The sequence below is a fragment of the Podarcis gaigeae genome, assembly GCF_964106915.1.
Source record: "Podarcis gaigeae genome assembly, chromosome: 8".
Taxonomy (NCBI): Eukaryota; Metazoa; Chordata; class Lepidosauria; order Squamata; family Lacertidae; genus Podarcis; species Podarcis gaigeae.
In genome coordinates, this window is record NC_139684.1 from 54963140 (window position 1) to 54985979 (window position 22840).

A 22840-nucleotide genomic window follows, 5' to 3' on the forward strand; every position below is an offset into this window, starting at 1 on the left:
CTGAGTAGGGATCTGAACCCTGGTCTCCCATGCTCTAGCCCGACACTCTAGGCACTACACCACACTTTAGGGGGGCAACTAAGTGAGCAATGGGGAAACACAAAGGACACCGCTGTTCTTGCAAGGTTTCCAGGTCAACTTCCCCCTAATTCTCACCTCTGATCGCAACTCAGCTAATTTCTTGTCCATACTTGATCGAGCCCCCAGTTCGTCTTCCAGATCCTCAGAGATGCGCCCCAACTCGTCTTGGTGGATTTCCTTGAGAATGTTCAGCTGTAGACAGATTGAAAAGAGAAGTTGGAAATGGCCTCTGGTGTCTGTGGGCAAAATAAATAGCAGCACTTTAAATAGCCACATTAAGAGCAGGGGGATGCAGAGAGCTCCTGTGTTGATAAGAAAATATACTGCCGTTCTCCGATGTTTCAGAACCCCCCTGTGCTCTTATTTATATTTTTTTCCCCACATTTTAAAAAGAATTTGCTTTGAAACGTAGATTTGCAGGAGTGGCTGCATGAGGGCACTTTCTCAAGAATGTTGACTCAGGAGAGGATGATAGTAAAAAATCACCACTGACCGACTTGAAAGATGTTTGGGATTGCAATTCCCACCAGCCCAAAGTAGTCCAAAGTGCTTGGAAAGTGAAAACCTGGGGTTGGTGGGATGGTGGCTGTTCTAGCCATTGCAGCAGGAATGGGGAATCTGTGCCTCTCCGGATGTTCAACTCCATCCCCCATCCCCCCTCACCACTGCCTGGGGTTGGGACTGACGAGAACCGGAGTCCAACAACACAGTCCAACAAGAGGGGCTTTGGGGAATTCTCTGCAAGCTTGGGGACATACCTGTCTAACACCCAAAATCTAGGGCTCAGATAGGGGCTTGAGACATCTTGCCACCCTCACTGCCCTGTTGAAAAGCTGTGCCCCAAGAATCCCTGGGCTGCAACTTGCTTCATTGTCATCAATGAAAGCACCCCACTCCAAGCAGCCAGATGCAATTGCGCAGTCAGGCAGTCTTTAACTCAGAAGTACAGAACACAGAAAGCTACTCTATCTTGAACTACACCTGGAGTGGCAGTCAGATGGGTGGCATTTTTTTTTTTTTGCTATTGTTGTTGTTGTTGTTATGATCATCATCATCATTCTCCACTCCTATGCTTTCCAGAAACTAGTATTCAGACACATGGAGGCAGAGCACAGTCATATCAATAGACTTCTTCTCTGTGAATTTGTTTGATCCTCTTTTATAGCCATCCAAGTGGTGCTTGGTGACCATCACTGTCTCTTGTAATAATAATAATAATAATAATAATAATAATAATAATAATAATAATAAAATACCCTGCTCATCTGGCTGGGTTTCCCCAGCCACTCTGGGTGGCTCCCAACAGAATATTAAAAACACTTCTAAAAGTCAGATAGTTGTTTATTTCCTTGACATCTGATGGGAGGGCGTTCCGCAGGACAGGTGCCACTACCGAGAAGGCCCTCTGTCTGGTTCCCTGTAACCTCACTTCTCGCAGTGAGGGAACCACCAGAAGGCCCTTGGCACTGGACCTCAGTATCCGGGCTGAACTATGGGGGGGTGGAGACGCTCCTTCAGGTATACTGGGCCGAGGCCGTTTAGGGCTTCAAAGGTCAGCACCAACACTTTGAATTGTGCTTGGAAATGTACTGGGAGCCAATGTTGGTCTTTCAGAACCGGTGTTATGTGGTCTCAGTGGTAACTCCCAGTCACCAGTGTAGCTGCTGCCAGCTGCTGTAGCAATGCAATTCCTGTTTAGCTATGAGTTTCCTGCAGGGGACCGTGCCAGCCCCACCTAAAGATGCCACTGAGGTCTGAACCTGGGGCCTTCTGCTACAGATCTTGCCCACCTGCTTCAACACCTCCTGCTTGTTCTTGTTCAGCTCCTCATACTTGACCTTCCACTGGCTCAGCTCCCCTTCCAGCTTCTCAATGTTCTTGCTGAGGGACAGCTTGTCCCTGAAAGAGACAACAACAACACAAAGGGCAAGGCTGAGGGCCGCACTCTGGGCGCTTCCTCAGTAAGCGAGGGGGGTGGCACAGGCAGCACTCACTCCCGCTCCTTGAGCAGCACTTTCTGGGATTCGTCCAGCCTCAGCTTCAGGGCCGTGATCTTGGTGGCGTCCTCCTCGATGACGGAGACGTCCTCCCAGAGCAGCCGGCTCCTCTCCTGCCGGGCGAAAGATGAGCGGACGCTGACCGTGCTCCGCTGGTCCCAGCACTCCTGCCCTTCTTGCTTGCTCTTCAGGAGGTTCTCCATCAGCTCAAACTCCTGCAGCGACTGCGGATAAGAAGAGGCCACAAATGCCAAAGTCAGGCCTGTCTACAGACTCATGGTATGCTCAGGTGTGGTCTGTTGTTCTGGCCGAGAAATTGACTTGCCAGGTCAGGGCGGCCAGAAGCAAGGCGAGTCCTTTATCCTTCTATAGCCCATGCATCCCCAGGGTGTATAAAAATCAATGTGTTTTTTTTTAAAAAAAACAACAATCACAAAATTGGATTTTTAAAATTTACATTGGATTTTTTAAAAAATAAAATGCTTTTGGAGGAAAAATCTTTCTAAATATACTGTAGTTTTCTATTTAAGATACCTTATAGTCCAAAGGCTATTCATCAGTAAATAAGGATTTGTTTTAAGTTTTTCATGTGTGCTAAAACTCATTCTAAGTTTTTTAAAAAAATGCTTAACCACGTCAGTTAACAAACATGGGTACATATGCTATAATGTTATTGTTTTAGTTAAATAAATTGTTTAAATTGTTATTATGGAAAAGATTATATTTCCTTCAAATAAGGTGCAGCAGAAAAGTTGTCCAAACGTATACAGTTAACTTATTGGTATTAAACCTCACAATAATTTCATAATTATCTGTCTATGTATTTCTAATAGTATAACCAAATCAGTAATTTTTGACATAACTGTAAAAACTACTCTGAAATTTTATTATTCCAAAAATAAAACTTCATCTGGTTGTAAATATTAAGATTATACCAGCAAGAATGAGTCTTTCCGTAAAAAAAAAAGATTTAAATCAAGTCTTACTGACTAGTGACTTAAATTGTGATTTAAATCAATTTGATTTAAATCAAATCCACTCTGTTCATTCCCCATATGAGACGTGATGGTCAATCGAAACAACTTCCTCAGACCCACGGAAGTAGAGACCTACTGGATCGGAGACTGTAACATGTATTATAAACAGGCTCTAAAATGTTGTGCTTTTTTCCAATAAAGACGAGAGACTAGCTGCAATTGTTTTTTTGCATTTTAAATTATGTTTATTATATGTGAAAAAGCAATAAAATGCTTTTTTGAAATGACAGAATCATGCAGGGCTTGACAGCTGATTACCAGAGTGCAGGTTTTGACTCCCACTCTCACCTTACCCTGAGGACAACCCTGGATTACGGCTAAGCCTGTGGGTGGTTTAGCGGCAACCCTGGCCAGGAATGCACCACTAACTCCAGGGCTGGAACATCAGAGCTCGCTCTCCTCAGGGAAAAGCAGCTTCCACCTATCTGAGAAGTGTCTATGAGTGAGCGGAACTTGTTTTAGTCCTCCAAATCGATGCATTCTAGAAAAGCGAGGCTTGCATAGGAGGATTGTTGGGAGAGACCCCTGCCTTAAACTGTAGAGAACTCCTGCCAGTCTGTGTAGTCAACACTCAGCTAGACAGATCAATCATTTTGACTGTATAAGGCAAAATGAGCTTCCTATATAAGCTTCCTGTGTCCCTGCATCTGAATCAACCATGGTTTCCAATGTCCTCCAAACTGGAATTGAAATCCCACCTCAAACCATGGTTTGCAAGTGCAACTGATAGTTACAGATTTGGACATCATGGCAATCGGAACAAAACAATGGTGAGTGAAGCTGTCCAAGAAAGAGAGAGAGAGAACCTAAGGATTATTTTTGGTATTTCACACAATGACTGGAGGATTGCCTGAACTAGGCAATTTACTGCTACTCAATGAAACCTGCCAAATCGTCATCTAAGAGTGTTTAGTATAAATATAACGAAATGCGAAGGTGAATGAGTTGCCCATTAGCCCTGATTGCAACTCTCTGCCCACAGTGCTGTGGTTGGCCAGTAAAGCCAAGACACCATAGAGCAAATTCCATCGTCCTAGAGCACAGGCAACAGGGAGGAGTTTAGCAAATTGTAACTACTCTGAAGACGACAAATTGCTCTAGCCTCTATATTCTGCATATGTGAAATTATCTTCTCAGCCATCAGTTCCCATAGGCCTCTGCCGTCGAGTCCAAGCAATTTCCTTTTGATGTGCACCAGCTGGCTCTTTATGGGAGCCAAAATTCCCATCCCTGCACTTTCTCACAGCAAAACGCATCATTACTTTGCATTTCAGTTGCTTTGTAAAAGCCTCCTCATCCCCCCAAAAATATTCAGTTTTGGGGGGGAGGGAACAAAAAGGCCAGAGAGACGTTCAAGGCAAGCAATTCAAGGCACGGCATCCAGAGATGAGCAAAAGACAAATGAGGGTCTGCAAAGACCTTTCTCTGGCTTTCTGTGAAAATGCTGGGTTTTTAGAACCCCCAAAGAAATTTGTACACCCACAAAAATGTCTTGCTCTACTTGCTTCTATTTCAGTAAATCAAGATATAAAACAGGAAAAGTATTTGGATACCAGAAGTTGGTGTGGCTTGCTGTGCTAAACAAGAGGAAATAAACTGACAGGTTAAATGACTGCTGAAAATTATCCTGGCTGGCCCCACTTTCTATGCCACCTCCTCAAGGCCTCCCTGTCATGCATGGAGAAGATTGCCACCTTTTACAACAGCCCTTGCACCTTAAATATGCAGAGTGGAGTTAACTGAAGCTGTTCCTGGCACTGAAATAAGTGGTGCGAAAAGCTCCACCTGTTCAAGTTCTGAATTCCAGGCTGCTCTTATTTACTGAGAATTGCTCACAAGGAACTTTGGCAAGGTTGTGCTGTTGAAACTTTGCACTTGCTTGGTACAATTACTGGGGTATGAGATAAACACGCAGGCCTTTCTCCTAGCCTTACAATGGCTGTTCTCCCCTATAAGTAAATAAGCCATCTCTTTCTTCAGAACCATGAGGTCTGGAACCCTGATTTGTTTTCAGTGGAAGGGCTGCAGTTCAGGGACAGAGCATCTTGCGCCATGTGCAAGAGGTCCCAGGTTCAAGCCCCAGCATCCCCAGTCAGGGCTGGGAGACACTCTCACTTGAAATCCCAGAGTGTGGATAATATTGTACGAGATGGACCAAATGGATTGTTATGAGGCAGCTTCCTCTATTCCTACGAGTCCTCCGTATGAAGCAGGCCACTTGTGCCCCGATTCCCCTACTTACCTTGTTTTTCGGCAGCCTTTCAGAGCCCACATCCCGCACGGGCTCCTGCTCTGGGGAGGCCTCGCTCTCCTTCTCGGACACGACTCGGTTGTCCAGCTCCTTCTCCTTCTCCCCTTTGCCCTCTCCCTTCAGCCGGGCCACCTCTTTGCCCAGCTGCTCGTTCTCATTCAGCACCTCCTGCCTCTCCCGCCTCAGGCCGGTCAGCTCCTTGGTCAGGGTCTCCAGTTTCTGGCGCAGCTGGCGCACCTCCTCTCGGGCCTTGTTGCGCTCGGCGCGCACCTTGCTCCACTTCTCCCGCCAGTTGGCGGTGCAGTCTGACCACCAGCGCATCGTCTTCTCCATCTGGGCGGCTCTGGCCCGCGCTTCCTCCAGCTCCCGCAAGCGCAGCTCCTCCCGGCTCTCCCAGTCACCATCCAGGCAGCCGGCGCTCAGCAAGGGGAGCTGTGGCGGGGGGCCAGGCGAAGGGGTGCCACTCTTTGGGGTGGCGGGCAGGGAATCGGAGAGGCTCATCCTTTCGGGCTGAGGGCTGCCCAGGATATTGAGCAGGCTGCTCTTGGAGAGCTGGGGTGAATCGGCCAAGTGGGAGTTGGCGTTCTGGCTCATTTCGTGTCCGGGACGTGGTCTCAGGTTAATGGCAGTCACCCGGCCTGTTCAAGAGGCATATGGCGAGGGAGCAGAAGCCGCCATTTTGCTCCCCAGCAAGAGTTGTTTTCTTCTTTGCCCCAAGGAATTCTTCAACTGTACACACTCAGGCCAGCATGACCGAGGCCGCACCACCTTCCTTCTCCAAAAATTACCTCATAGAAAGCCAAGCATGTTGGAGCCAGACGTCCAAAGAGAATGTTATTGATGCTTCTGGGCCGAAAGACAACTCTGGCTCCCTCTCAGTGGGTCCAGTGTCACTGTGGAAACCAGCAGATAGAGAGACCTAAATAAATAAGAAAAAGGAATTAAAACTGAATCTACTATTGTGGCCTAAAACACAAGCAATTCTCAGTTGCAGCCTTTCACCATTTGTTATTGCTTCTGCTTTTTTTAAGGGAGGAAAAAATGTTACAAATCCACAGGAACATAGGAACATGCCTTATACTAAGTCAGACCATTGGGTCTGTGGAACTTGCGCATGATGGCATGTGTCATCCTTAGCTCTGGTTTTCATTACCGTCTTCCACCACAATGGATGAGGGAATGAGGTGCGTGCACAGGAAAGAATAGAAACTTATGATTTGCATAACACTTTTCAGGTGCTCAAAGCCCTTTGCGTGCGTGGTCTGGTTCAAATCCCTGCTCAGCCATGATGCTCACTGGGTGACCTTGGGTGCCAGTCACTGCCTCTAAGCCTAACCAGCCTCACAGGATTGTTGTGAGGTTAAAATGGGAAGGAAGAGGGAAGCACATTGGATTAACGGCCTTTCATGTTGCTAGTTTGGGATGTAACAGGCAAATTCCTTTAATAATAATGATAATAATAATATTTTTTTTATTTATACCCCGCCCTCCCCAGCCAAGGCCGGGCTCAGAGCGGCTTACAAGCAATAATAAAAACAAGATGAATGATTACAACTTAAAAACAAAAATAAAATACAACTTTAAAATAATGGAACATTAAAATATTAAAATGTAGCCTCATCGCAGGAGGAGAAGGAAAAGAAAGAAAGAAAGAAAAAAAGAGAGGGAGGGAATAAAATTGGCTCCAAGCCAAAGGCCAGGCGGAACAACTCTGTCTTACAGGCCCTGCGGAAAGAAATCAGATCCTGCAGGGCCCTGGTCTCATGAGGCAGAGCGTTCCACCAGGCCGGAGTCAGAGTTGAAAAGGCCCTGGCTCTGGTTGAAGCCAATCTAACTTCTTTAGGGCCTGGGACCCCTAGGGTGTTGTTATTCATGGACCTTGAGGCTCTCCGTGGGGCATACCAGGAGAGGCGGTCCCGTAGGTACGAGGGTCCTAGGCCGTGAAGGGCTTTAAAGGTCAAAAGCAGCACCTTAAATCTGACCCTGTACTCCACCGGGAGCCAGTGCAGCTGGAAAAGCACTGGGTGAATATGCTCCCATGGCAGAGACCCTGTGAGGAGCCTCGCTGCAGCATTCTGTACCCGCTGGAGTTTCTGGGACAGCTTCAAGGGCAGCCCCGCATAGAGCGAATTACAGTAGTCAAGCCTGGAGATGACCGTCGCATGGATCAATGGTACAGTGGTACCTCGGGTTAAGAACTTAATTTGTTCCAGAGGTCCGTCCTTAACCTGAAACTGTTCTTAACCTGAGGTACCACTTTAGCTAATGGGGCCTCTCACTGCTGCCGCCACACGATTTCTGTTCTTATCCTGAAGCAAAGTTTTTAACCCAAGGTACTATTTCTGGGTTAGCGGAGTCTGTAACCTGAAGCGTCTGTAACCCGAGGTACCACTGTACATGATGATGTGCTCTTCAATGAGCACAATTTAGCCCTCTTGTTTCTGGCAGCCCCCAACGACAAAGGAAATAAACCTATTTGTGCTGATTGCCCAATGTCTAGTTAAGAGGACATATTATCATTTGTAAAAAGCTCTGATTTTTAAAAATTTATTTTACAATCAAGTGGTGTAGAAATTTTATGAAATAAATAAAAAGTATCTCAAGATTTGCACACAGAAATGTGTGGAGATTTTAATCACAGTATGTACCTCAGGTTTTCAAAAACAGCAATAATATGGAGGTCTTAAGCAAGAGAGCTTTATAACCCTCAGTATTACCCTCATCCCACCCCAAAATGGAAACTGATATTGCCCCTCCACACCAAAAGCACAAGCCTCTATTTTGTCTTTTGTCAAATGTAACTTGCAAGATTAGGTTGGTGATATTTGCACTCTTAAGTTATTGTAAAATTTCTGCGATTTCGCTTTTTAAAATAAAAATGTTTGTATGCATACAGAAATGGGCAGAATGGAAAAAAAAGTAGTGGAACGGGAGAGGAGCGACTAAGGAGAGACAGAAAGCACATCCAAGATACATTCCCATCAAGTTCCTCCCACTGACGTGGATGACAAGCAGCAGAATAGCAATTGAAGTCTATGGCCAAAAAACCGGGCATGTGTGCATGATAATGTCCCAAATGCACACACAGAAAAATAAGATCCAACGGACCCGTGTGCAATAGTTCCTGTCTGGAAGCCAGAGTTACTAAATCTTACTTGATCATATCAACATCCCCCTGCCTCCCCACACATGCTAAAATGGTTTGAAAGGGTGGTCTCCGAGAGCAGCTTGAAAATGTATATCCCAAACTGCAAAAGCACACGATCATTCCTTGTTTAAATTAATGCAAAGGGGTTCAGTTTGTGCTTTGGCAACAGAGCCTGGAAAGGGATCTACCCCTTTCTCAGAGGAAAGTAATGCTGGGGGCAGCAGCAGCAGCAGGGCACAAGGTGACGTCATGTCATTTTCAACTCCTTCTGGAACCTGGCCTGGAAACTGTAGGAAGGAGACGGACAAAATTGGAGGGAGCAGGCGGAGGAATAAATTTTTAGCCTGGAAGAAAGGGAACAAACAAAAGCAAGGAGGATAATTGCATTCAGACTGATACAAACACACAGACATGCAACGGAAATTGGAAACCACAAAGGCACAGACTGAGGCCAGCGGGCCTGCCAAGAGGCTGTCATTAAGTAATACCCACACAGTTTCTCCAGTGGCTAAAGATAAAATGGATCACTTGCCTTTGGCCTGTGCTTAAAAATGAGGCAGGCGGCATTAGGCAGAGAAGTGAACCGGCTCTTGAGAGAACCATTTTTCCTACCTGGGAGGCAAAAATGTTCACTCCCGGTCACATACAGTATGGCAAAACAGGAGTCTCGTAAAGAGTCACATTTTACATAGACATCTTTCTGCATATGAGGCACCAACCTAGCCATTGACGTGAGTTCCTGTGATACTATGGGATGTTGGTGGACACTCCAGCTGCTGAGGGGAAATGTGTCAACAATAGAATGCTGATGAACAGAGCAGCTTGTGAGAAAGAAGTGACTATTCAGCTTGCCTAGGCGCATTTGGTGGGTGAAGGGTACTATTCCTGGAAACCCTGAGATTACTGGATGGAAGAATGCTTTTAACTGTAACTGTTTTGGACTGTTTTTGATTGCAATTGTTTTTTTAAACACTATAAACCAGGCATGTCCAGAGTCCAGCCCAGGGGCCACTTGCGCCCCCCTGACTGGTTTCTAATGGCCCCCACCGGCCATTTTGAAAAAGCAATCTCTTGCGGCTCCCAAGCGCCTGCCCATCAAAGCCATTTCCTTTTTGCGGGCTCGTCATGAGCTCTCCCTTCTGTATGGGGGGCGTGGCGAGCCCCTGTGCCATTAGGGAGTCCCCAGCTGCGTGACTCCTTGGGTCAACCAATCTGGTCGGTGGGGGTGTGAGGCTAAATAAATAAATACTACAGTACACGTTCGGGACGTTGATACTGCAGTGATGGAGGTGACAGAGAGGTGGCTGCCGCCTTGACCTCAACCGCCATGTTTCCCCTTCCTCCAAGGCTTCTGTCTCCTTTCTCCATGAGCCTGGGACCCCTGAGTTGTTGGGTCTTCGGTGGTGGTGGGGAAGCGGTGCGCAGTGGGTCAGGCATGGAAGGAGGAGAAGGAGGGCCGTGAGCAGCAGTGGTGGTGAGGCTCAGGCAGCGTGGTGCCTCCCTTCCCATTGGAGCAGCCCCAATCCCATTCCTACTTGCATGCAAGCAGGAGGGGGTGGGGATCCCTCAGCTGGGAAGGGAGACTTTGCACTGCCTATCGGAGCAGCCCCATCCCAACTCCAACTTTCGTGCAAGCAGGAGGGGACAGGGATCCCATCAGAGCAGCCCTGATCCCACTCCTACTTATGTGCAAGCAGGAGGGGGCGGGGATCCCTCAGTTGCAGTCCAGAAGATCTCTGTTTCACCCTTCACATTAGTGCAGGCATGCCCCCCCCAATTGAGATGAATACATTGTAATATCCCAGTTAATGTCAGTTGGTCTAAATCAGGTATAAATATATTTGGGCACAACAAGTATACCTGGTGTTATGTTCCTGTTCATATGTTGTGAACTTAAAAGTTGACAGACAACCTTTATTACTGTATAATGTACTTTATAATGTTCCTGACATATATTTCAGCTTTCTGGATTTATTTTTCATCTGGCCTTCAGATATGAAAGGCAGAGTGATTTAACACCTGTATAGATTTGTCATCCATGTAACGAAATGAAAAGTATGCCATTTGCAATAAACTTTGTATAAAATCATTGCATAAAATTTGCATTTGATTTTAATGATTCTAAGAAGGTCAGGCAAAATGGTCGGGCCTCGCGCATGTTCACTTCATCAAATCATGCCTAAGTTCTCATGCTATGCTATCTGTTGCTGCTGCTGCTGCTGCATGTTGTAGTCTCCATCATCTGGGGCAACAGGTTTACAAAGGCTGCTGTAGAGTCTCAGGAGTTAAAGCCCTGGAAATGAGATGCCAATAATAATGGAGAGCTTGTTTCATTGAAGTTTGACCACAGTCACTGTTCTCTTCTGTCTCCCCTCAACATCTATGTGTAAATGTAAGTTAAACCCAAGAATTTCTGTGGGTAGCAATCTAGCAATCCTAAAAAAAGCTCAACAACTTCAATTCTTTGAAAAAAGTTTGGACACCACTGCTATAAACTGTTCTGAAGGTGTTTGCTTTTTGTTTTTGAGTTGTGTGTTTGCTTGCTGCTCTGGGATCCTTGGGGAGGAAGGGCGGGGTATGGATTCAATACAAAAGAAACTGGTCCCTGGTATGACAGAAACAAGTGATGTCTTCCTGCCAGCATTAATCAGGGGTGATGCCTTGGGATGGGGCAGTTTAGGCAAATCTCCCAGTTAGGAGGGACTGTGTGTTTAAATCATTCATATATGCTTGTTGGGAATCTATTATTACATACACAAATCTCCCAGTTAGGAGGGACTGTGTGTTTAAATCATTCATATATGCATGCAATAGTGAAGCTTGTCTCAGAGATGGCGGCACCTTGCCCTGCTCCCACCCTCAGCATTCGCCGCATTTGCCCAAACCTATCCCAACTCTACCACTTTCTCACCCTCTACTGCTTCGACTGCTCCACTCTCTTGGCTGCCTAAAGATGATCCAGAGAAATCCCGGGCCCCTTTCCTCCCTCTCACAGGAAGTCTGGCTTGCATTTGCATCCACCCACAAGAAACCAAAAAACATAACAAGGAAAGATGGAGCCTCTTCCAGACACAGCTTTCCAATCCAAATTCCTTGGCTGCCTTTCTCCTTCCCCCAGCCCCAGTCCACAAGTCTGCTGCTCTCTACTTAACAGACAAGCAGCTGGAGGCAGAAGCCCCCTAAATGGTGACAGGGGACCCTTCTCAATCTCAAGAGGCTTGCAAATAGGCAGAGATCTGTGAGATCTTCCAAACCTATGCCCTGTTCCTCCTGCCTTGCCCCCTACTGCCCCAGATGGTTTCCAGCAATTCACAGTATTTTCTGGGCCCAGCTCTAAAACCATGTGAGAAAGGTCCAATTTGGAGGTTCCACGTGTACTTGGACTGAGATCTGCAAGCTTTCAATCCTGGCTCAAGAGGTGCTCATGGTGGAATGGATGTAAGGCAGCCTGACACAGCCACAGGGAGACAGCAAGCCTTGCATTTGCCAGCAAAGGTGCATCAAATTGCAAACCCAGCTGATTTCCTGCATATATGTTCCAAGACTGTGCTGAAAAGCAATTGGCTTTTACACAAGCCGTGGTCCTCCACAGCAACAAGCAGATGTGGCCCTCCAGATGTTTCTTGACTACACCTCCAATTGTTCCTGGCAATGTTAGGCAGGGCTGATGGGATTCCTACAGCATTTGGAAGGCCACAGATTTCTCTACCCCAATTTGTACTTGATATACTTTAAAAGTGAATGTCTGAAATAGAGCAGCTGTCGGCAATTGTATGAAACAGCTGGTAATCTAATGTTGTGAACGTCTAAAAAGTCGGAGATTCACCTGTGAGCATCAGCTACATGTGATTGCTAGCATTAGTTGTGTTATGAGAATTATGAGGTCTAAGATATAAAATAAATGTATTAAGCAAACACATACATAAATATATGTCTGAAACAGTACAGGAAAAAGTCCTGAAACCATTTTGTCCATTCCGAATTGATCTCAAATGTTTCTCTGCAAGGAGGGAAGAAATGAGAAAACCTCCCCATTGTCTGTCTGCTCACAAATCCTGCCTTAAGGGCACATTTAAGATATGAATAGGGCGAGCCTGTGACCTGGACTCAGGAATTAAGTATTTATTATCACAAAAGAATAACCAGGCTGTCCAGGTAAACCCATTAATAGCCAGGTAAACCCATCAACAGCTTTCCTGCCAGACAGGATTCTGTTGTAGACTGCCCCTTCTATGATGTATGTATGTATGATGTATGGGGGGTGGTGGTCTTGGGCTGCAGGGTAGACAATTTCAAAAGTCTATATAAGGGCTTGCACACCATTGTTCAGGGTCCCTCCTGCCTCCTGCATGTGGTTGTGAGCAACCTGTTGCAACAGTTAATAAAGATCAGGTTTACTAGTTGCTTTGCTTCTCAATATTCTCTGGTTGACCTCTGCTATTTTCTCCTACCAATAGAGAACCTACAAAAGGACTCTATATGGGCTCTTGGGTACACCATAAGGGAAAAGGAGCATTTTTTCCCTTATAAATTGCGTAAGGAGAGTTGGGGAAATATAGGAAAAAATGTTGGGGTGTTCACAAAATTCATCCAGGATGTTCAACATCCCCCACCCGTTGCTACCTAGTATGCTCCTCCCCACTCTCTCACATCTTTATACCCTTTAAAAAAACAAATAGGAAAAGGCTGCTAAGAAAGAGGATGCCTGTTAAAAGGACAGAGAGGTGTGTAAATCACTGGAGGAGACACAGCCAAGAAGGAGGAGCAGTCGGGGGAATGGAAGCCATTCAGGACATAGCAGATGGCCACAGAGAGACACGCTGGCAGACCAGGAAGGCTTGAAGATGTTGCTGTCAAGGTTTCCCATGCACAAAGCAAACATACTCCATGAGGCTGAGCTGTGGTGGAGCTGCCACATGTGCAGATGTGTGCCAGAAGTGAGAGTGGGGGAGATGAGAGCCCGCCATTGCTTGTTTGCATCCGTTAATCAAAGCAAATGGATGCAGTTTTTAAGTGCTGAAAGGGAGCCACAAGTGGGCATCTCCCCAAACCTCTCAAGTTCCTGTAGGAATTTCCTGAGTAAAGTTAATGCCAGCTGGATGGCGAAATCACCCTACAAAGCATGGCATTTTCTTTACAGACCATGCTCTCCTTTCCACAGAAATAAAGGACCTTTTCGTTTAATAAATGCAAAACTGTCACTCATTTTTGGAATAGGACCAAGGCCTTTTCTCCCAAGGTAGCATTTTTGTAGCACTTAAAACTGCTGTTATTTCCCCCCTGCAAACACAGACACTGTATAGTCCTTTACAAAAAAGACAATGTAAATGTTAGCATGGGCGCAACCAGGAATTTTGTGGGAGGGGGCAGAACACAATAGAGAGAACTTGAAGGCTTCTACAGGGGAGGGGGCAGAACCTTGAGTTCAATGCTTTTCAATAAAATTTCTGGACCTGGGGGTGGCGGTTCCTAGAGCTATGTGCCAATGGTGGGCAGGACCAGAGGTAGAAGTGGGCAGAGCTATAAATGTAACCCCCCAACAGTTGTCTAATTTTTAATACACACACACCTCTACCCTCCATCCAGACAAGCAAGAAGGATTATGGGAGCTCACGGTCACATTTTAGCCAGGATAGCACCCCCTTATCCCACGGGTTCGGAGAGCAGGCATTGCTTACCCCTCCTGCCCTTTTAAAGAGAGGGGAAGCTCAGGGCAGGGAGAGGTGAGCTGAGGATGTCTCAAGAGGGGCTTTGCAAATCCAGGCACACCCAGCTTGTGCCGGTTGCCTTCCTTGTTAAGCACCAACTCACCGCCTGCCTAAAGGCATGATGGTTTAAGCTGGTTAAATAAATCAAACAGGACAGGAGATGCTGACATACTGGTAAGTCTGCTCTGGAAATGTATCACCTGGGAGGGGCTGAGCTGCTCAATCCTTTTAGGACTTTCTAGGAGGAAAAGGAAACAGCAGAAGGGAGGAAGTATTTGGTTCTGAGTGGCAGGGATGGCAGTTGCTCTAAAAGGAACAAGAGGTTGAAGAAGCTGAGCCAGGATCAGGGGGGTAATGTTTAGTATGGAAATGTAAGTGCAATATAACCAGGGGCTGCACCCCCCTTGACTAGGATGGTTAGTTGGAGAAGAAGGCAAGGCTTCTGTGCTGTTATTTGCTGTCTGGAAGCTGGAATTCCAGCAGGTGTGCCTTACATTACAGTTATTTTTAACTCCACAATATTTGGGGCTTTTCAACTTTGGAAAAAAGGTGAAGTTCCAAAGAGAAGGCAAAGCTGTTTCGTGCCCCAGATGCATTGATGGGGTGGCCCTGCATCCCTTCTCCCACCAGCAGCCCAGCCCACTCTGCCCATCACTGGCTTGGATGATGCCCACTGGCATGTGGCCCCAGACTGCCCACCTATCACTGCACGTGGCCCTCATGGGCAAAACGTTCCCCTGTCCTGCCCACTCAGTTGCTGCCTCATGTAAGTGGGTTGTAACAGCATCTTTACTGTAGAATCATAGACCTGCAGAGTTGGAAGGGACCCAAAGGAGCATCTACTCCAACCCCTTGCAAGGCAAGAATCACTATCAGAAAAATAAATGGCAAAAAGATATATATTAAGATGTGGATCCTGAAAGGCATGTCTGGGAAACAGGTGGAACTTAGGTCTGAAAAGGATAAGGACTACTATTAACCTAGCAACTCTAGGTTAATTCTACGTTAATTCATTCTAGGAGACACAATCCAGAGCCTCTTGATTGTCACCAGCTCAAAGAGGAGGAAGAAAGAGGCAGAAAAATCAGATCCTTGACCACTCAACATGCTACAAGACAAGGTTTAGTATGTTTTTATATGTTCTGTAAAGCGGCCCAAAGTGGCTGGGGAAACTCAGCCAGATTGGTGGGGTATAATAATAATACTAATAATACTCATACTACTACTAATAATAATGGTAGGGGGGGTATTTTGCCTGAGGAAACAAAAAATATGCCCCAAATCTCCTCACCTCTACATATTAGTGTTTCTGCTCCATTTGGGGGAGGGTGTGTGTGTGTGTGTCTTTTTGCCTTTTGGAAAGGATCCACCAGAGCCACAGAAATTGCACCGCCCACAGCTCGTCCTAATTGTTTGCAGGCATGCCCATCTGCAGAGAGCTTTGCCCACATGAAAGGACCCCAGTGCTAGCAGCCAGACACCAAGCAGACATTGCAGGAGGGAGGAGGAGGACGGCAGGGGTCTACTCATTTTCAGGGGCGGGATGTCTGCTCGTTTTCCACCGAGCCCTTCAGAGGCCCCCAGACTGCCTCCACCAAACTCCACAATGCCAGCTGCTCCCGTCCAAAGGGAACGCGAGAGGGAAGTGTTTTGGGGTTTCTATGCATTTCTGCAGTGCTGCAAGATTCCAGACATGCAAGGCCCATTGATGTATTCCCAGTTGATGTGTTGGGCCATCGCTCAGTAGCAGAGCATCTTCAGGTAGGGCTGGGAAAAACCCATTGGTGCTGCCAGTCAGTGTATGCAATACAGAGTGGGATAGATAATTGGTCTGGCTTGGTATAAGGCAACTTCCTTGGCTCCTATTTAAATCAGCCCACTGTTTGGAACCATAAGGACGGTGCTGATAACACCAAGGTCACAGGTTCAATCCCACTATGGGACAGCATTGCAGGAGGTTGTACTAGATTATCCTCAGGGATCCAAGTTCCAAATCCACAATTCTATGATTGGAATCTTACTTTATTTTTAAGGGAAGGGCTGTAGCTTAGTGGTGGAGCATCTGCCTTGCATGCAGAAAGTCCCAATTTCAATTCCTGCCATATTGAAGGACAGTTGAGAAAGACTCCCTGAAAAGCTGCTGCTGGTCAGTGTAGACAATACTGAACTACATGGTCAAATGATCTGACCCAGTATAAGGCAGCTTTCTATGTCACTCTTCGGTTGCTGCGCACAGCCAAAGATGCGGGTCTGCTACTGAATGAGCAATACTGATAGATAACAGCACTCGGTTCTGCATTCCGATGTGCATGTGGTTTTTGGATAGATGGGACTTTGCACATTTAGCTGCTGATTATTTTCCCGCCAAGCAAAAAGTAAATGGGCCATAAGGAAGGCTCAGTATCACTGCCAACAATAGCAGAAGAAGAAGATCCATACCGGAAATCAAACCTAGCAGATGACCTCAATGCCGCTACCTTTCCCCAAGAGATATTGGGGGGGGGGGGGGATGCTTCTCTGCCATGGGATCAAGAGACAAATGCAGGAAGGAAAAAAGGGAGGCACCATGTGGCAGACAACTGCAGCGCAAGAGGGACCCTGGTTTGGCTGGTGCTCAAGCGCATAATGGCTAAACCAGCTGTGCGAACAAAGCATCTTTTCCTACGAGGAAGGAGTCCTTTTCCACAGCTACCCTCCTCCCCCTCAACCAGCCCAGGCTTGGCAGCCCCTTTTGCTTATTCCTTTGTCCAAGATGCAAGCAAGATAGTGGGGTAGCAGAGATGGTGGAAACTCCTGAAGATTCTCTAGCCTTTGCAATATCGCAACAGGCAGACAAGAGACTAACACACAAAGGCTGAAACTGGTGTGTTTAACACACAAGGATTGGGGTGGTGGCGGTGTTAGAATTGGCTGCTAACCATGATGGCTATGCTCTGGCTTCACAACCAGAGGCAGTTATGCTTCTGAACGTCAGTTGCTGGAAACTGCAGAGGGGAGAGTGCTTTAGCATTTAGGTCTGCTTTGCAGGTTTCCCACTGGGATATCTGGTTGGCTGCTGTGAGAACAGGATGCTGGACTAGATGGGCCATGGGCCTGATCCAGCAGGATCTTCTGATGTTCTTAAAAGCTAAGGAACAACAGTAGCAAAGGTCTCCCCCTGCCCCCCCCCCCACTGCTCTGCTCAGGACTCAGAAAATATGCAGCTACTGAAATATCATTTTTGTATATAGTTATCAAAGATAAGAGTTGGCCAGTCCTCTCATAATATAGTACCTGGCCACCCTATTATCGGGGCATCATATATGCCTTATGCCAGCCTGGTGCCCTCCAGATGCTTTGGACTACAACTCCCATCAAGCCCAGCCAACACATCTGGGGCTGATGAGAGTTGTAGTCCAAGGCATCTGGAGGGCACCAGGTTATTCATTTATTTGATATCTTACTTCTCTTTCTCCAAATAGTCCCAGGGTAGGTTACAACAGTATTAAAATCAGTTAATTTAAACAATGTACAATAAGAATAATAGGTTGGTTCCTAATATTTATATATATTTCAGATGCCAAAGGATCCTTATATTTCTATACTGTATATTTCAGATGCCAAAGGCAGGTACTCCTTCAGCTTATGACTGAAACTATAAGGTACCAGCCATACTTCTATGGGGATGGAATTTCACAGCTATGGGGCAGCAAGATAATGCCCTTTCCTGATCTTCATCTGCCAATAGTCTGAGGCAGCAGAAATACCATGAGGGTCTCTCTGCTGATCTTAACACCCAAGTGGGTCTGTAGGGAAGGTTGGGCAGATTCTGTTTTGTTTTCAAGGAAAGCTTCTACTCCTTACAGCTGCCTGAAGGTTTGTGGTCAATGCCTAGGAAAAGCCAAGCAGCCAGAGGAATCCCTGTATACGCTTTGCAGGGCTCTTTCTCATCCCAACTAGCAACAATACAGGTGGGAGAAATCAGAAAACAAATCTGCATAATTTATAAAGGTCACAAAATGCAGCTTTTTGTGGCACAGAATTCTAGTTACTAGCCGAGAAACTCAGGCAGGATTTGTGGGTCTCCCTGTTCCCACTGCCAGTGGAAGAACCCAAGCCATGCTCAGCAGCCATAGGCATAGCCATAGGGCATCTGTGGCAGAGTGTGACTGACCCCTGAATGCATGGGTTCTTCAAATACTTCTGCGGGGGCTTCTGTGCATTTCATAGGCTCCCCTCTGCAGAGCGCCTCTTGCTTTCAAGAGCTGAAATTAACTCAAGCTCCTGAAGGATTTGCAACCAGAGTGGAGCAGCCAACAGCTCTGCCAAGCTCGAAAAGTCTCCAGGAAACCTTAATGGGAGGGTGCTGGAGAGTCTTAATTGGATAAGTACAAGGCACGGACGATGGTCAGCCCACTGCTGTCAAGGCAGCCTAATTGCCTAAACCCAATGTATGTACCGCAACGAACAGGAATCAAGGAGGCAGGAACCTGCTGCTGGGCATGGCTGCCATGATGATGCTCTTGAGACCTGCTATATCGGAGGTCTGTGATACTAGGGAGGGATGCTAGACGCTGCTGTTCTTCTCAGGTCCTGGTTGTGGGTGTCCCCCTGGGGACCTGGTTGGCCACTGTGAGAACAGGATGCTGGACTAGATAGGCCATGGGCAATGGGCTGGTGCAATAGGCTCTTTTTATGTTCTTGCTGTTTTTATTTTTCATTGTGTTTTTATGGACCAACTGTTATTGCAACATTTTATGTATAGCATTTTGGGAGCCCTTGGACCACAGAACTGCATACAAGTATTCCCAAATAAATACAGCACAATGTTCCAGAAGGAATTTGGAGAGGCACAGCTTGTAGCACACAGGAACAAAGACCAGCACCTCCTGCAATTTCTTCTCTGGCACAGCTATAAATAACATTTACAGGAGTCCTCATCCTGAGGCTGATCTAGTGGCAGGTGCCCAAGGGATTCTTTTTTTTTATGTATGCCTTATCTATTGTATAGGTCAGGGTTTTTTGTCCTGTATAATTTATGCTCATGTGTTTTTGTTTTGCTACAACCTGCATTTGAGTTGCCTTATTAATAAATTTGAATGTGATTGTCTGAGGTGCTGGGCTTAGGAAGTGCCTGTCACAAACCACCTGCACACAAATTTATTGTCTTATGTGATGGGGACAAAGTATGCATGAAAATGCTGCACCAGAGTCTTGAAATGGGCAGAAAAATGGCAATAAAAATAGAATGTCAAGAGTTGAATAAATGACAAGCTGTTTATTGAGTTTGCATCCACATATATATGTGGGGAGGCTAAATGATGTTGCATCGGGGTCATCCCACACTTTCCCACAGGTATCTGGTTGGCTACTGTGAGAATAGGATGCTGGACTAGAAGGGCCATTGGCTATTCTTATGTTCACCGTCCAGTGCATCTTCATGTCACATTTCTTGTCACATAAGGTCCAAACTTTTGGGGAGGTGAATCTGTTGCATAAGGCCTCCCAATCGATGCTGATTGTACAACCTGAATTTAGGAACATAGGAAGCTGCCTTATACCACATCAGATCATTGGCCCAACCAGCTCAGCCTTGTCTACCCTGAATGGCAGCTCTTTCCAGGATTTTGAACATGGGTTTCTCCCAGCCTTACATGGAGATGCTGGGAATTGAATCTGGGGCCTTCTGAATGCAAACCAGATGCTCTACCACTCAGCTAAAATCTGTGACCAAAGATGCATCTGGTCCACCAACACGTTTACACCAAGTCAGACCATTAGTTCATTCAGCTCAATATTGTTGACACTCATGGACTGCCTAAGCCCTTATATCTCAGCTTGACCACTGAGATCACCTGCAGGAGCATTTCTGGTCCTTCTCAGAGTTGGTGAGGCTCGTTTGACAACAAGAAGAAACCAAACCCTGTCCTGTGGAACTCTCTGCCAAGGGAGATTCAGCAGACATCTTCTGTGCCAACTTTTAAACACTTGCTGAAAACTTTTCTGTTCTGTCAGGTCTATGTAGGCAATTAAGAGTACACCCCCCACAATGGTCTACTGATCTTAGCTTCTAGCTTTGTTGTTTTCAACTTTTCGTGCTTTTATTATATGGTTTTATCTTACTTTTACTGTTGTAAACCACTTTGATACATTTTGGTGATATAGTGGTATATATAAATATAAACAAACAAACAAACAAATTGGCAGCAGCTCCAAACACTGGAGTCTCTCGCAGTGAACCTGGGACCTTCAGAGATACAAAGCATCAGCTCCCACGTCTGTCTAACACTCTCAAGCATTTGGAACCAGAGCTGCAAAAATACCGGGACTTCAGCATCTGCTTCAGCCTCCCCATCAAAGCCACACATGAGTCACCCCTTTCCCTCCGACTTTCCAAAAAGAAAAGTCCTTCTCCAGGGCTGTGGGCCGATTACACAACAAACCCCACGAGCCCCTATCTTCGGCTCAGCTGCAGGGACAAGGCTGCAAGCGCCGCTGCCACTCACCCATTCACACTCCCCCGGCCTTGCCCGTCGGCTCTCCCATTGGCCGAGAGCGCCTTCTTTGGCTACATTCGTTCCCAGGCGCCAACCTCTCATTGGCCGGCGCCGTCCTCCCGCCCAACCATTGGCCGAGGAGAGTGACCACCTAGGGCGCTTCTCCCCATTGAGAAGCGCCGCCAGCCCCCCCGGCATTCCAAACGCCCCCCTCCCCGCATAGCTGGGCCGGCCCGGACAGGCGACGGCGCTTCCTCGCCCTTCCCAAGCGCTGCGCCTTGGAAACCTCTCCAAGCGCGCGGGCGGCTCTTCCCGGACTCACTCCCCCACCGCCCCGCTGCAGGCACCGGGCAGAGAAAATCCGGGGGGGGGGCTACTTTTTCTGGGGGGAGGGAGAGAAGCGACCCCTCCGCAAGAGCCCACCCGCGAGCGCAGCATCGAGACTTGCCGGGGATGCATATGGAGGATGACCGCGCCTTCCCTCCCCACCACCCTTCCCGCCAGGACGAGGAAAGTGGGGGTGCCTATCCTCCCCGCCCCGCTTTCGGGCGCCCCATTCCGACCCCCGACTTCTCCCTCACCTCGGCGGCCCCCGATGGCGCCTCGGCTCGGGCGCGCGCTTTCCGTCTGCCTTGCTGCCGTGGCTCGGATTGCCGCTGCCGTCGCGGCTGGAGGAGAGGGAGAACTTTTTAGTCTCCTCCCCTTCGGAGTTGAAGGAAACACGGGGGGAGACGGAGGGGGGCTTGGCGTTGTCTGGGAAGGCTGAGCCAGGAGCAGGTAGAAGGCGAGGGAAGGGGCGCCTTCGCACATGACGCTGCGGCAGGCTCGAGTTCTTATGTTAAAATAAACGAGGGGGCTTCCAGATTAATTTTTTGGGGTAAGGGGAGGGACTGACTGCAAATAGGTCGTTGGCAACCGTTTCTTTTCTTTTTACTTCACTGGTGCTTCGCTGGCGGGTATTTACAGTATTGTAGAATGGGTGCTCCTCGGGTCTGGAGATTTTTCAAAGTGCCGACAAGATTGCCAGCCTCTTGGGGGTAGTCTTCTCATTTCGGATATCTTAGCAACCAGTTTATAACACCAAACTATCTGGGACGTGATGAAGGCCATGCTCAGGGGAGTTCGTGTAAAAGAAAATGTTTTAAAAAAACAACTTGGAACATGAAATTTCCTTGCTATTACCGGAATATGAAAGGACTGTCAACGGAAACCTACAAAATAATAGAAAAAAAGTAGAAGGACGTTGACTATGGAAATTAACCAAACAATCGTGGACCTGTTATTTGTTAAACTGTTTTTTTTTAAAGAAAGTTTGGTGGGAAATTAAATACACTTCAAAATATATTTGCATAGCGTTTGTTTCATTCTGTTTCTTCCTTTACACATCTTCCTGTCCAAATGCTGTTCAAATTAAAGACTTCTTACATGTATGACCATGGGCATGGGGGGGCAGCTGCCTCCCCAATCAAGTAAAACAATAGAAGTACTTAACTAACTGACCAATCACATCGGTTCTGCCCCCCCAACAAAAATATTTGCTATGTCCATAGTGACCATCTCACTATGTGAGGAGGGCCAAAGATACTTAGATAACAAAATCAGAGGAGGTGAAAAGAGTGATCTAAAGCTTGTGCACCTTGGAATGCTATTCCCAAGCACTTGTGGATGGAATTGGGCTGCATGGCTCCTGCTTCTGCCACCATCACTTAAGAGGAAGCCCTGATGGTGTGGAAGGAGAGTCACTTCTGGGTAACCTGTGTGTGGGACCAAGCTGCAGGGACTTGTGGCACACCAGATGCTTAAGCCAAGCTGAAAGCAATCTCAGGCATGCCTACTCAGGAGTAAGCACCATTGACTTCAAATGGGGATGGCTTCAGGTAAATGTATTGCATTGCAGCAACAGCTGTGTGCACATCATGCAGTCAAATCACATGGTTTCCCCCAAATACGGTAATCCTGGGAACTTTGCTATCTCTTGTGATAGCACTATCTCTGTAAGGGTAAGCTACAGGTCCCAGGATATAAATCTAAAAACAAATATTTATTTGGGTAATGTCCAGCCACTACTGACACTGGTGGGATGTGGTTTAACCATCTGCATAGCTATGTTTTCAGTTTCTGCTCTAGGTTTTGGAGGGTCTT

At 46.9% G+C, this 22840-nt stretch overlaps 1 protein-coding gene across 2 annotated transcripts in view; it reads right to left on the reverse strand.

Annotated features, from left to right (window-relative positions):
• Positions 1–22011, reverse strand: part of CCDC102A (coiled-coil domain containing 102A) — a 37190-nt gene extending 15179 nt beyond the window's left edge. For both annotated transcript variants that reach the window (XR_014567269.1, XM_083751456.1), the window contains exons 1-5: positions 21280–22011; positions 5358–6285; positions 2076–2302; positions 1872–1980; positions 157–273 (exon numbers count right to left, since the gene is read on the reverse strand). Coding sequence is in view for 1 of the 2 variants with exons in the window: in XM_083751456.1 (XP_083607582.1) it covers positions 157–273; positions 1872–1980; positions 2076–2302; positions 5358–5960 (1056 nt within the window). In the remaining variant the exon portion in view is untranslated. The remainder of the gene's footprint in view (positions 1–156; positions 274–1871; positions 1981–2075; positions 2303–5357; positions 6286–21279) is intronic.
• Positions 22012–22840: the final 829 nt, after the last annotated feature.